This window comes from Chiloscyllium plagiosum, unplaced genomic scaffold (assembly GCF_037043375.1).
Source record: "Chiloscyllium plagiosum isolate Xiang-an unplaced genomic scaffold, Cpla_swu_hap1 HiC_scaffold_14, whole genome shotgun sequence".
NCBI lineage: Eukaryota > Metazoa > Chordata > Chondrichthyes > Orectolobiformes > Hemiscylliidae > Chiloscyllium > Chiloscyllium plagiosum.
The window spans coordinates 22,076,633-22,092,419 of NW_028270152.1; the positions used below are offsets into that span (position 1 = coordinate 22,076,633).

A 15,787-nucleotide genomic window follows, 5' to 3' on the forward strand; every position below is an offset into this window, starting at 1 on the left:
ATCAATTAACTCCTAATTGCCCAGCAAGCCACTCAGTTCAACAGCAATGATGAGTAACAGGAATGACCACTTCCCAGAACAAATAGAACATTGTAAACAAAATTTCTGTTCCACTCAGCGCTCCTAAAAGTGCAACCATATGTCTGGAAATAAGCAAAGGCATTAAAAGAGAGAGGTGCTGTAACAAGGTATCAGTATGCAAATAGCTTTTGTGACTCCTGGTGTTTCCTCCCTTTCTTGGGAAACGTACCAATTTGAATTATTGTTAAGAAGATTAATTTTCACATCTACCAGCAAATATCAGAATTTATTTCAAACAGCCAAAGTTTGAGAAGAATCACATACACTCACATGTAACATCAGAAATTTAAGAAGCTCTCACTAATGTAGGTTAGATCCATCCTCAGGTGTTTCATTTTGGGGAAGCAATTTCTCTTTGGGCTACATATCCAAAGGCAGCGTCATAGTAGAGAATTTTTAATGATTTCCATCTCGATTTGACTAATGTTCACATTCAGTGCAACAAGGAGAGTTGTGAAATGTTAAGTTCATCCTCCCAAGTATAAATAGCACATTAAAAGTTAAACCAGTATCAGCCTTCTTTTGACAGATTTATTGCAGGTTAGTTAAATGCCCAAGTCACTGATGCACTTGCTTCATGTCCAAGAGTTTTTAGACAAGTTCTGGCCGAACACCATCTGCTACAAACATGACAATTGTATTTCTTCTTGACCCTTCTGGCATTCCAGTACAAGGTTTAGAACGGCACTTCAAACACTAATCAGATAACTTCTCCAAATGTGAAGCAGATGGCGTGCCTCTCAGGTTATCCTCCCAACCCAATTCTATATGTTTATTTTAATAAAGCAGATTACCAATCAGATCCATTGTTTAACCCTTGAAACACCAATGAACTGACACTGGGATATTTTCAAGCAGACACTAGCAATCTAGGATATACAATAACCAAGTGCATTTGTCCTCTGGAAAAGTGAACACTTCCTTAACCAATTCCCTTCCCCGAAAGTAAATACATCTGTAAAACAGTACATGTCACAAAAACGTGTCACATCAAAAGAGCTTGGAAATGTATCACTGCGTCTCAGTGTGGTTTAGATTGATGGAATTCCTGCCTTACTTCTGTTGGAGAGGGGAAAAGCAAGGCCACTTTGCCAGGCCACTTTCGACTGACTAAACTCCACATAACAAATCATGTTAGCTTGTTCTCTCCCAAATTCCAGCGCCTAAGCAAAGCCCATAGACTATGAAGCACAGAACACCACTGGACAATTAGCACCAAGAAATTCCTCACTTCCTCCTCTCCATGAAGCAGCAATAGCACTAATAACCATTCTTGTGCTTCTTTGGCCCATTTGCCATTTAAATTCTCTGCTTACCCCTAGCTGTGAAGTTCGCCGTGTGTTTACCCCTGCAAGCTGTGGTGGTTTTGCCTCACTGGGCGGCGGTTCTTCTGCTGCAGGCTCCGGTTTCACCTCCTCCACATCTGTGGTTGGAGCCTCCGGGTTGACATCGATATCAGGCTGACTAGCACTGCGCTCAACCACCTGTTCACGCCTTTTCTTTCTCTTCTCTAAGTTTTCAAATACCTGCATGATGGCTTCCATCTTCCGCTGCTCCCGCGACTGTGAACAATGAGCGTCAAAGAAAACAAAAACATAAACAAACCACGCAGAGGATCAAAATCTCACCTTCAACAACTTATTTCTTCTCCTACCTCTTCATGTGCAAACACGGAGTTCAATTCCTAGGTGTCAAACCATTTTTCTGTATTGCCACACGTATAAAATCATAAGCACCCGAGCTTATTGAACAGCGACCAAAGTATTCTTTCAACTTTCCTTTTCTTATTATTATCACTTAGCCACTACATTTCCCTGAATCAATACTAGCTGATTGTGGCTGGAACAAAAACGAAGTGCACTCAAAAGAAGATAAAAATATTTCTTCTTCCTTCCAACCTGAAACAGCAAGTACACCCACTGAACTGCCAGATTTATTTTTTTGTTTGAGTGGTTCCAAAGCATTTTTCACATTTCAAACTCTAGAATTGTACCAATTCCAACATACAACCAGCTTTCTAAGGAGTAAGAGCTCTTCTTTCCATGAAGCATCAAGAGGATAATGCGCCATATCTATCTACAGCAGCATTCAAATGGCAAGAAAGCTACGTTCTGTCCAATCTGGCACTCACAAGTGGCAAATTCTTCATGCAGATCAACTTCTCAACACTTCAAAATGTTAAGAGACAGAAGATCCCACAAAATTATGCTGGAGATTGGATTCTGGGCTCTTGTGGGTTCCCTGAAATTTGTGACCTCAATGCAATCCTGAGATTTTGATTGCTCTCTAGGGTTTATTATGTTTTAATTCATCTAAAGTGAAAGGTTTCTCACTTGACGTGTACAGCAAAGGTTACAAGCACAACAATGTACATTATTAAGTTTTTATTAAGGGAGTTGAAGGAATCAAGAGTATAAAGACCATATAAAAAGCAATAGTCTTCCAACAAGCATATTTAATAAGACTGGTTAAAAATGCAGATCTAACATATAGGTAGTAAATGGCTGCTGAAAGTATCTTACAAAGCTGTACCATTCAAAGATATCAAATAAATAGAAACTGAGACTAAAACAGCAACTGGTTAGTTGCTCCAGCTCTGTGCTTTACAATCTTCTGCACACTAAAGGGAGAACAATGTTCTGGATCTTGCATTGGCAGTACAACCTGCCACATTGTAGGACTATAATATGCCCAAAAGGGATTTTAAATATAATACTAGAGCTGGGGTTTCATGGTGTCAAATGATAAAGCATTTCTTCTACGTATTATTTTCTGATGTAGGAGCAGAGGAAGGCCATTCAGCCCACTGAATCCACTTCGCCATTCAATATGATCATGGCTAATCATCAACTCAACTTTCCTGTCTATCCATTGCATTTATATCTACCTAGAAGTCTGTCTATCTCAGCCTTCAACATGCTTTACCATTGAGAGCTGTCAAAACTGGGTTGTTAAAGAATTCCACAGATTCACTGTCCTCAGAGCATTAAATGTGGGGATCCATTACTCTAAGGTTTTGCTATCTAGTCTTTGTTTCTCGTTGTGAGAATCTCTTTCTCTTTCTGCATGTTTCAATAAGATCACCTCTCATTCTTTTTGGGCACAGGTCCAACCTGCTCAAAACTTCAAAAGAAGAAAATTGCTCCATTACCAAATTATCAGATCCAAAAGAGCCTGAATCCACACATAAATATTCGAGGAAACTATCCCAAAGACACACACTGAATTTTTCCTTGCATCTAACTTCTGCTGATTTGATTTTCCCAATCAAGTCACCCATGACTAAATTAATCATGTTAGTATATATGAATTCTAATGGTGTATCAGTCCAATATTTATTATGTCATGATACGTCAGGTTGCAATTAACACATCTTTATATATACAATACTATACAGATGGTGTTTGCCAGAGGCAAACTGCCCTTGTACACCCAAGGATTGAGGTGTGATTGCTAATCTCTCTCAGGAATAGATACAACACAAAAGAATTAATAAAGCTTTAATGATCAGCACATATCCTGCCTAATATTATTAAGCCTATTTAATACCTTTGCCAGTTCAGGAGTGGTAAATTGAGTCAACCACAGGGGGCAATTCTCCAGTAGATGCTGATTTCCCAAAGGATGGACAGAAATGGAAATCAATTGAGATTTAAGAAAAAGTTAGCTACATATATGGTAACTGTAGGTAGGAAATAATGACTGGCATTAGGAAATTTATAAGAATAGAAAATAACTTTGTAGAATCATATAGCAATGATGATAGCCAGTTGATCTACTGTACTATGACAATTAATTAGGAGAAAGTGAGGTCTGCAGATGCTGGAGATCAGAGCTGGAAATGTGTTGCTGGAAAAGCGCAGCAGGTCAGGCAGCATCCAGGGAACAGGAGAATCGACGTTTCGGGCATAAGCCCTTCTAAGAAGGGCTTATGCCCGAAACGTCGATTCTCCTGTTCCCTGGATGCTGCCTGACCTGCTGCGCTTTTCCAGCAACACATTTCCAGCTATGACAATTAATTAGTTTGATACTCTTGGTTTTGTCCCATTGCCCTACATTTTTTAAAATTTAGAACATAATATCCAATTCTTGATTCAAAGTTCCTATTACATCTGCTTCAAGTATCCTGTTATGAAATGCGTTCCAGACATAAGAACATGCTGCAAGAGAATAATTCTCTTCTAACAGATTTTTTTTTGCCAATTATTTAAATCTGTGTCCTCCAGATACTGATCCTCCAGTCTGAGGAAACCACCAGTCTCTCCTGAATCAAAATCCATCAATTTATTTTGGCTGTATATTTGAATGGGAAAAATAGTTTTCTAGAAAGCAAATCGGCAACTGGAGGGATCAACTTCTTATTTTACAAACCTGTTTGTCCCTTGATCTATTTCCTACTGCCAGACTTCCCATGCCTGCAGTATTTTGCCTTTGAATCAGACAGATCAATTCAGCTAAGAACCAGAGAGAAAGATCAAATGGAATGCCTCAAGACAGCTACAATTAAATACAATAACCAAAATAGGCGGAAAATATATCTACCTCTGGAACAAGCAGTCATGGTTCCAGTGCACCATCTATTCATGCTTACAAAGAGCAGCTCAAGGTCTTCCTGGCAAGATAAGGATGGATCTACTTGTTACTTAAACAACACAATGTGTAAAGAATAGTAGAATTGGATTATATTAAATGTAGCTGCCTTTGTTTTTGCAAAGAAGCATTCAGGGAGAAAAGAAAAAGCTAGTTAAATACAGCCAGAGCATAGTAGTTTAATGGTTGTGTTTCGGGACTCACATTCCAGACTTTGAGAGCTCAAATCCTACAATCACACACAAAACTGAATGCAATAAAATCTTTCAACGTATGGTCTAACATCAAGGGAAACAGATTAAGAAAGTTGTCAAGATCACATCCTTCAGAAAAGGAATGCAATTCTAGGTCAATAATCATAGAAATGATAGAATCCCTACATTGTGAAAACAGGCCATTTGGCCCAACAAGTTCACACCGACACTCCAAAGACCCATTCCCCTATCCCATTACTCCACATTTACCCCTGTCTAATGCAGCTAGCCTACACATCCCCGAACACTATGGGCAACTTAGCATGGCAAATTCACCAACCTGTACATCTTTGGATTATAGGAGGAAACCGGAGCACCTGGACGAAACCCATGCAGACATGGGGAGAATGTATAAACACCACACAGACAGTTGCCCAAGGCTGGAATTGAACCCGGGTCCCTGACACTGTGAGACAGCAGTGCTAACCACTGAGCCACCATGTCAATTTTTATCATCTTCTTAAGTAGGTTAAAAGACACCCATTATTGTCTCAGGACATTTAGGGATAGGTAATTAACACTGTTCCAGTGTTGCTCATATCTAAAAAACTAAACTAAGCATCATTCTACTGGACCATAGGGCCACTCTCTCATGAGATAGATGCATGACTGGTGGTGATTTTAACCTGAGAGTCACCACATCTCAGGCGAGGGGACAGGTCGAGAAGGAGAGTCCTTAATGGTACCCTCAGAAGATGCGGGAATTGAAGAGACACTACTGACATTACTTTGAGATCAGCTATTCAGCCAACATAAGTCATAGAATCCCTTCAGTGTGGAAACGGGCCCAACAAGTCCATACCAACCCCTCCAAAGAGTAACCCACTCAGACCCATTCCCCTGCCCTATTATCCTCCATTTACTTTAATGTGCCTAACCTGAACATTAATGTGCCTAACCTGAACATTATGGGCAATTTAGCATGGCCAATTCATCTAATTTGCACATTTTTGGATTGTTGGAGGAAATCCACACAGACATGGGGAGAATGTGCAAATTCCACACAGACAGTCGCCAGAGGCTGGAATCAAACCTGAGTCCCTGGCGCTGTTTGGCAGCAGTGCTAACCAATGAGTCACCACTGAGCTAATAAACAAAAAAAAAAGGAGACTTGGGTTTATAGGATCGTGTTTAGGTGTAGACTGAAGGTTCTAGGTTTTTCAGTAGGCCACAATAGGTACATCAGTTATGTTTCGGTTGACAGATTTAGATGCCAATCCTGTTTAAATGTTTGCTTAACTGAGTTAAATCCATTAACAACCAGCATTAAAATCCATGTTGAAAGTGACATGACAAACTAATCAATCTAGCCAGTTAACCATAGTTAACCATGTCAGTGTCAACATGGATACAATTCCATACACGTTTCAACTACGTAAACACACCCAGCAATTAAGCTCCTGTGCCAACCAGCTATACATATTCAAAAATACATGCCTTTTGCTGAAAACTTTTCCAGTAATGGCAGGGATCATCACATATGATTCTCTCAACTGAAATCCTTGTAATCTCTCCTATTGACACTGACACACTGTTTTCCTGATGCAAATACATTCTCTATCCTTTCTCCAATATATGATAATCTCAACTGTACAAGCACTCTGATCTTTCTTTCCCCATATCTGATGATTATCTTACTCAGGGACATATTATTCTTTCCAAGCCTTTGCGCGCACACAGCTTCACAAAACAAACACACCATTTTCCTCCCTGTGCCTATTTTTCCTGTGGTCAAAGTACATTCTGCTGTACTGCACTATTAAGTCCATGACATGTGTGCTTAATGTCTGGCTGCTAAGAAATTCCTTGTCTGCACAGTATGACTGCCTGTCACTTACCAGTTTACTTTGGGCTATTGCACGGAGCTGTTCATCCATTTCTGACTCCTCGTTTTCTTCTTCTACTTTTATTCGATCTCCTTCACCAGGCCCTTCCTATTTAAAGAAAACAAAAAGTCAGTGCAGTGAGTGGCATTGCACATAAAGCCTGCAACTACAGCACCCCAATTATTATACATTGATGTGGTATAGCTCAATGTCATCTATGAAATATAAACTAATATTTTACTGCCCACAATGACATCATTTATGTCACAGCCCTTCCTTGTGACATCATAAAACAATTCAACCATCTACATTATCAAACTTTGCCTGAAACAAGTACCTGCTCTTTTCACCAATACCTGATGTATACACAAAATAGCATTTTGACGAGCAAGGATTAACTTTTAAACATAATGCTATAAGTTGCAGGCATTCTTTTCAAACCCTGGTAAAAGTGTTTTATGTTGCAGGCTTTTGCATTATGCACTCTAACCCCCTGAGATAAATCCACATTCTTTGCTAATTTCCTCCACAGTATATATACGTCTACCAAGTATAACATATTTATCAAACTTATTGAACTAATTTCTGAATAAACAATGTGATAACAAATGTTTTTTTGAGTCCACTCACTGGATAAACATTATATTGAGTCCGCAGAGTTCCCAACATTGTTCAAGTATCTGGTATAATTGGAAATAACTTGTTTTTAATACAAATAACTTACTCTCGAGGTAGATCATTAAGTCAAATATTCTGGAGGTGTTATAACTTCAAGCAATATCATTATCAGAGATGACCCTTGCCTTTACAACAGTTTTTGTTTGAATGAGATTTGTACAGTACAATGGAACACGGAGAAATTTGTTTACAACAGCTAGCTAGCTAGTCATATTCTAATGCTACATTTTAGATGCATGATAGGACAATAGATACTCAAATAAATTCATAAAGACATGATTAAAAGTGTTTTTGGGGTAACACAAAGTTATTGCAACATCATATTATTTTTTTTCTTTTAAATGCAAAGGTTTTACTTCCTTTTCATCCAAACATAGAAGGCTGTTGCACTTACAAGCAGGTTCATAAAGCAACTAGGGATCACTGTGTTAAGGTGTATCACATTAATGCCTCCCAATTAATCTATGGCTAAGATCCAGATTAATTCCTCGACTTTGCCTGGTAAGAAACAGGCACTGAGCTTCAAGTCTCTCATTTAACAGAATGGATAAGTCATATGCATTCATACCCAGTTTGCAAATTTCCACTTTGAGAACCTACAGAGATATCTGATATGTGATACCAAAAGTGGTGTTAGCTGACATTTTACTTCCAGATACCTGAATATAACAGTCAGCTCTTTAGTCATAAAAATGAGAGTACATTCATCCACACAAGAGCTGTCTTCAACCATATCTTTCTAAGAGCTGAGAACTTCTTTTGAAGGTCTTGGACGGGACTGCCATGCATTCTGAACTGCTCCACCACAAACCCGACTTGTGTGTTATCAATTTCAATGACATACTGTTGTCAAAGAGGAGGATAGCAGTGAATTGGACCGAGGAGAGGCCACATTGTGTTCACAAGTGCACTTACAACCTTCCATGGGGAGTGGAAAGTGCAGGTACATCCCCCTACTATTAATAAAATCAATTGGATGATGATGCATAGTTTTAGTTTTAATCACATACATACATACATACATACAAGTGACAGTGGGCCATTGGGATGAGTGATGCCTCCTTCTGAAGGAAGCACTTGAGATAACTGGTCACAACATGTTATCCTGTGCTTTTACATAGGTTCAATTCAAAATGTCATAAACTCAAATTACAACATGCTATATTCAACCTTAAAACATGATTCTGTGATAATTGTATCAAACCTAAGCATAAGAAGTGTTTTGTGGTGCAATTCTCATAAAACTTGACATTATAGCACCTGCATTACATCATGTACATGAAACAAATAGAGTAGCTAGGATTTTGAGAGATGTTGGTGTGTAAAAGTCAACAGGATTTCAGGCCAAATAATATTTGATATCTATCCTGCTAAATCTGCAGTGTTAGTTGGTTGTGCACAGAGGAGGAGGAAAACTATAATACTGAAATGTTCTGGAGCATTAGCTCAGCACCAAAACAAACTACATTATTATATTCTAAACTGATAGAGTTTAACATTACTTTTGGTAGGTGATCTAGTTAGAAAAATTAATAGGTTGTTTTATACATTAGACTGTTTTTATGCTATTTAAAAATTATTAAATTTTTTTTAACAAGTAGTGTGCTTTTGTGCAAATGGATCTTTTGCTGTTTCCAACCTTGCTGGTAAATTATACCACCCTGGCCTCTCATCTTCTTCCAATTTATGGGATAGAAAAGCTAACATGATTTAGTTTATCACTGATTGAAACGCAGACAGTAAGTGGGCAAGAGCACAATTTAGCTTATTGTATGTGCCTCATGTGAATCTGGAAAAAGCTCTAACACGGCAGTTATCTTCTGTTAATGTCTGTATGTGCATACCTCACTGTCACTTGCTGGGATTTGTACAGGTAACTCCTGTTGGTCTTTGGATTCTGCTGGCTCCTCCTGCTGTTGGTTGCTATTTTCATCAGAAGGTTGATTGAGCTCTGACTCCATTTCCCATTCTTTTCGTCTGGCTTTTCTCCGCCGCGTTTCTGCACCTACTGGGGACTCCACTGATCCTTGATTATGTTTCTGTACTGGACAATTCTGGTTTCCCTTATGACACGCACAGTCAACCTTATATTTACTATGATGAAGTAAATAATATAAACTTAATTACATATTATATTAACCCTTTCATTTTTATTTTGATTATCACAAATAGAAAATAAACTCAACCAATTTTCCCTAAATGCATATTATACAGAGGTTTACAAAGCTGTGAAACGCATACAAAAAGTAGACAACCCCTACTTACATGCAAGATACTATTTGCTATTCAAGGGAGAATACCTAATCCCAGAAAGGTTCAAAGTTCATATTGTCCGATCTGAGGAAGTCTCAGGGTAACAATATTCTAATAACTCACAAAAAATCAGGTACCTGTTTGACCCCAACCACCTCCCATCTCTTTTTCTGGCCATTGAACCATCGCTTCTAAATTATTGAAACTATTCCTGATTTAGAAAATTAGCCTAGTCCAGCAGTTTCCTGGTCTAAACCTCCTTGCTCCCAAGTCCCTTCAACTTGGCATATTCTCTGTCCCATAAAAGTCAGATTCCGATAGGTGTTCCTTTTTCCTTCTTCTCTTCCTCTTCCCTGATCTCCTCCAGTCACTCGCCTGGTTTCAAATGTTATTTACCTTAGACAATGGTTTGCACCCTATTTGAATCACGTACTAGTCTTTCTAAAAAGTAAATAACACAACTACTAAAGCATTTTTATACGACAATGGTTCTGTAAACAATTCATATATTTTGATAAAGCTGATTTTACTCACCAGCTGCTATATTCGTAGTCAAAGCCAATGGTCACCTCATTGTCCTTTGAGATGTTTGTGATGGCATATATACAAAGGTGGATCATCCCATCAGCAATCATGTGCCGCACCTAGGGGACATTGTATTCATGTTGTAGCTAGTTTCTTTTTCTCTTATGAATCTTAACTAGGTCAACCCCAATTTATCACATTTTCTGCCTTCACATTTTTGGACAGTTTTTTTTAAGCTAGCTGAATTTGTGCCAATCAGTTACCAATGTAAAAACAATATAACTATGGATTATTATTCTTGCTGAAAACACTGATTAAACTTAAAGCAACTATCATTTCAAAAATTATACAACCTTGGGGGTGGTGGCTGAGGAGTGGTGAGGGGTAAGATTGTCAGTGGCATAAATGTCACTGTTACTGAGTTAGTAATCTGGAACCTGATACTTTGAGGATGTAGGTTCAAATCTGGTTTGCTACTATCCTTTCAGGAAGAAAACCTGCCAACCTTATCTGGTCTGACCTACATGCAACTCAGGACTCACAGCAACATCATTCACGATTCAATTTCTTCAAAAATTACCTGGCAAGATATAAAGGTACAGCTCCCATAGTTCCAGAGGACCAGAATCCTGCTCTTCTACTAGAGAAGTGCTTTTTTAATCTGAGGGTCACCACGCCTCAGGTGAGGTCAAGAAGGTGGGACCTTCATGATGACCTCAACCAGAACAGGAACTGAACTTGTACTGTTGGCATCATTCTGCATTACAAACTAGCCATCCAGCCAACTGAGCTAACTGATTCTGTGGTGATTATGCTACTGGACATGGGTATAAAGCTAAACAACTTCAACAACGACATCAGGTTACTAAGGAACTTAATTTAATACCCATGATGTTTTCAAATTCTGTATATACTGTTCCTGGAGGATTAGAGTGCAATTTATGTTAAAAAGTGCTACCAATCAATTAAATCTGGCTTTAGAAACACAAAACAATACACAATGAGATTTAGAGATTCCACTGACCATTAGCACCAAGTACAGCAAATGACTCAGATGATTTTTGAAAGCTCAGAATGACATGCTTGTCTACAAGAAACTTTGAAAGATGGGATAATTGATTTGAATGACAAGTCTGCTGAATGGAGGAGCAAGTGCAAATCCTGCTCAAAGCCATATGAACAAGAGACGCAGTGCATTCAGTCAGCCAGTTAGTTTGGTCGAGAAGAAAGCCTAATTTTCAGAATTGCAAGCTCATTCCTCTGAAACCCTGATCTGATTCAAATCAAAAGGATGATCAGAAAATTTTAAACCAAAACTGGACAAAAAAAGATTACTTTGCTTATTTGAACTGTTTTCCTTCTATTGAATTAATTAAATCCATGATGAGGTTTGCTTTATCTATTCTTAGGACTGCTGTCCATAAAACAAAATGGATTAACTATTCGCATATGGTGCCCTACAGTTTTTCAGGAGAGAAAGTGAGGACTGCAGATGCTGGAGATCAGAGTCAAAAGTGTGGTGTTGGAAAAACACAGCAGGTCAGGCAGCACCCGAACAGCAAGAATCTGATGAAGGACTTATGCCAGAAACGTCGATTCTCCTGCTCCTCAGATGCTGTCTGGCCTGCTGTGCTTTTCCAGCACCTTACAGTTTTTCAGTCTTCAGAAATATAAGTAAGAGTTGTAAGTCAAACATGAAATCATAATATCTGTTCTGATCATTCAAGACTTTCAGTTACATTCCTGGAATACAACTTTTTAAGTATTCATTCATTGAACATGGGTGTCACTGCATGGCCAGCATTTACTATGCATCTCTAATTGCTTGAGATAATGCATAATCAAACCATGGGCATGTGACAGGTGGTTAATTTTGAATTCACATAAAATCTGCAATAAATAAATGCTAGCCTAATTGTGACCACGTAAGCACTATCGATTGTCATTAAAAACCTATTTGGTTCACTAATGTAATCTTGGTGAAGGAAATCTGCTATCCTTACCTGGTCTGGCCTCTATGCGTCTCCAGACTCTCAGGAATGTAGTTGAGTCATAAACTGCCTTCTGGGCAATTAAGAATAGGCAGTAAGTGCTGGCCTAACCAGTAACATCCAGATCCCATGAGCAATTTTTTTCTTTCTTACAAATTGCAACCGTCATGAATCCAATATACTTGGATTGCTTAGAAATGTCACCAGAGGCTCGGTGGTAGTGTCCCTATCCCTGGACTAGGAGGCCTGCTCCAGGTGTGTAATAACATCTCTGAACAGGTTGATTTGAAAACTAGGTTAAATAATAAAAAAAAGAATTGTGACTAGTACTACCCAAGACTTACAGACTCTCACTCTGTGACAGTGCTACAAGTGTTATCAAGTAACATCTATAATAGTATCATACGGCTGTGCTGTTAAAGAGACAAACCTAACCACATCATAAAATTTCTTGAACCCATTCTGTGAGATCCTCCAGCAGACAAAGTCTACTTGAGGTTTCAATAGTTTAGGAAGAGGCAAAGAAAGAGAGACTAAAACAGTGGGGGATGAGGTAGAGATTCTTTTGTATGACCAACAAAGTTGCTTCATTATCTCACATTTGGGGAGATAAATAAGACAGCACAATGTCTAACTCAGGAAGTTCTTTGGAAAACTTTGTACCACAGCACAGTTAAGTCATTAATTTTATGTAAATATTAAAGTTGTCTATTCAAACGTCTAAACGCCTACAATTAACTGACTAAATAAATGAGAAAACTCAAACAGTAATGTGACACTACTGGGGAAAAAATAAACTTGTGGGTGGCTTTTGACACCTGTTCGGGATATGATAGTGCAGTGGAATAGTGTAAGTTGGGAGCAACATGCCAACAAGTGTATCTAAATATTACTCAGTGTTCATTCTCCATGCTCATCCTAGCCAGTAAAGTGATAACAATCTAACATGTATTTGCAGTAGTCAAACCAATACATACTTCTCATTTTTGCTTTTCTTATTTTTTTAAAAGTGGAATTTATATGATTACAAACGTAATATATTAAATGTTAATGTTATTATCCAATTCGGGTTCCTTACAGTCTGGACTTGTTTCACACAAGGTTGACTATAGACAGACTCATCTCTACAGAGAGCTACTGCTTCATAATTCAATATCTCAATCTATAACCTCATAAATATGATGTTCAAAAACACATTAAAACAAAGCGTACATTTAAAAAGGTATTGGTATAGGAATGCAAACAACACTTTTATTCAGAAGCACAGCATTATGGTGGCATGGTTAATTTTTAATCTTTTTAAAAAATAATTTCAGCACACTTCATGTCATAACATATATAATTAAACAGGTAGCAATATCCAGATAATCAGAAAAACAGACCTCTGCATTGGGGGCACAGGACCTTCTAATAAACCGAGCATCATTCCCAAATGTTCTAGCATCGACACACATTTCCACTTCATTGAATTTGGAGTAGAAGAGCACAAAGGGATAGGGTCTGGAAGGCAAGGTGACAAGTAAGATTTTTGCAACCCAAAGTTGGAACTTAACTTCCCAAAATACCTTTCTTCATAGGTGAGCAGAATAAATCAATGCTGACAGTATTTTCAACTATAGGATGAAAGGAATGTTGTGGTTCTGTTCGCCGAGCTGGAAGTTTTTGTTGCAAACGTTTCGTCCCCTGGCTAGGCGACATCATCAGTGCTTGGGAGCCTCCTGCGAAGCGCTTCTTTGATGTTTCCTCCGGTGTTTATAGTGGTCTGTCCCTGCCGCTTCCGGTTGTCAGTTTCAGCTGTCCGCTGTAGTGGGTTGGTATATTGGGTCCAGGTCGATGTGTTTGTTGATGGAGTTTGTGGATGAATGCCATGCCTCTAGGAATTCCCTGGCTGTTCTTCTGTCTGGCTTGCCCTATGATAGTAGTGTCATACTATCATAGGGCAAGCCAGACAGAGAACAGCCAGGGAATTCCTAGAGGCATGGCATTCATCCACAAACTCCATCAACAAACACATCGACCTGGACCCAATATACCAACCACTACAGCGGACAGCTGAAACTGACAACCGGAAGCGGCAGGGACAGACCACTATAAACACCGGAGGAAACATCAAAGAAGCGCTTCGCAGGAGGCTCCCAAGCACTGATGATGTCGCCTAGCCAGGGGACGAAACGTTTGCAACAAAAACTTCAAGCTCGGCGAACAGAACCACAACAACGAGCACCCGAGCTACAAATCTTCGCACAAACTTTGGATGAAAGGAATGGAGAATTCACACTGTCCAGCCATTTTTTGATGAGGAGTGGAATGCATTATGTTAGATCTTAGAAATAAATTTCTGAAACAATTTGAATAATTATGACAAAGCTCCAGATTGTCTCAATTTTGAGATGGTAAAATCCACAGAAGGTATTATTACAGACTCAAATGCAATACTGTCTTACCTTTTAAAGAAATGTCCATTAACTTCAAATTGCTGCCTTAGCATCACCTTACCACGGTATTCGATAATAAGTATGCCTGGCGTTAGATCTCTGGCTGCTCGCAAAATTTTGCGATGACGTTGAACTCTTGTGACTTTACCAAGCTGTAGCTGTCAACAGAAGGAAAATAGTACAATAAAGTTACTATTTTGCTCATTATTTGGAGTATCCAGCTGACTTAATTGGCTTTCACAACATACAACATCTTTGATGAATGAAAAAAGACTAAATATCTATATTTGTTATTTTTCTAAAAAAATTGTAAAGGTAATATTACAAGCTAAACAGCATATTGCAAGGGACTATCAAGCAGGCTCACTATTGACTAATAATCAATTTTGTAAGGGTAGGCAGAAATATGGAGTAATTACATCAGCCACCATCTTAATGAATGGCAGGGCAGACTCAAAGGACCAAGAGGCCTACTTCTACTCCCAAATTGTTGAGTCATATTCCCAATTCAGCAGAAGTTTGTTTAAGTCAGACTCCTTCCTGTCCTACTTCTATAAGCTAGCAATGAAAAGTGAATTTAGAGCCAATCTTTACTTAGTCTTACATTTATTTGCAAAATGAAATAACACATGCACAATCTCCAAACAACCATTCCTCATATGTGTTCCAGTGTAATGAGTTAATGCTCTCTTCCTGTATAACTAAATTTGAAATACAATTAACACTTACCTGCATTTGAGAGCCGAGAATTGTATTGTTACAGGCTAGTTCAGTTTTGTTAATAGTGTCCAGCACCACATTTTTGCCCACAGCATCTTTCATGGTTAATCGATACAATTCTAAAAGGTTCTGTACATCTGCACTGTACTGATTTGCAAAAGATTCCTCATACTGATCTGTCCAGAGTCGAATCCTGTTCTCCCAACCTTCTGCTGTATTTTCATCCAATGCATGAGCTTCTGACAGTGAGTTCTAAGTGTAAAAATCAGCAAAATTGAACAAATTAGACATGATTCTGTACTGAAAAGATGACTCATAAGAAAAATGTAGATTCTTCAAATTCTCACAGTATTTCTACATCTGGTTTCAGAATATTACTCTACTTAAAAAGTGTGAGTAAAATTGTAAGTTTAAATTCTCATTTCCCCCATCTA

The 15,787-nt window shown here is 38.5% G+C and overlaps 1 protein-coding gene across 14 annotated transcripts in view; it reads right to left on the bottom strand.

Moving 5' to 3' along the window:
• The window catches only part of setd5 (SET domain containing 5), a 171,302-nt gene that overhangs the window by 57,999 nt on the left and 97,516 nt on the right, over positions 1-15,787 (bottom strand). For 13 of the 14 annotated variants that reach the window (XM_043707775.2, XM_087994145.1, XM_087994139.1 and 10 more), the window contains 7 exons: positions 15,363-15,605; positions 14,643-14,791; positions 13,581-13,698; positions 10,217-10,326; positions 9,274-9,523; positions 6,764-6,859; positions 1,398-1,643 (listed from right to left, as the gene is read on the bottom strand). In XM_043707775.2, coding sequence (XP_043563710.2) covers positions 1,398-1,643; positions 6,764-6,859; positions 9,274-9,523; positions 10,217-10,326; positions 13,581-13,698; positions 14,643-14,791; positions 15,363-15,605 — 1,212 coding nt within the window. The remainder of the gene's footprint in view (positions 1-1,397; positions 1,644-6,763; positions 6,860-9,273; positions 9,524-10,216; positions 10,327-13,580; positions 13,699-14,642; positions 14,792-15,362; positions 15,606-15,787) is intronic. The other variant, XM_087994148.1, reaches the window with a different exon arrangement.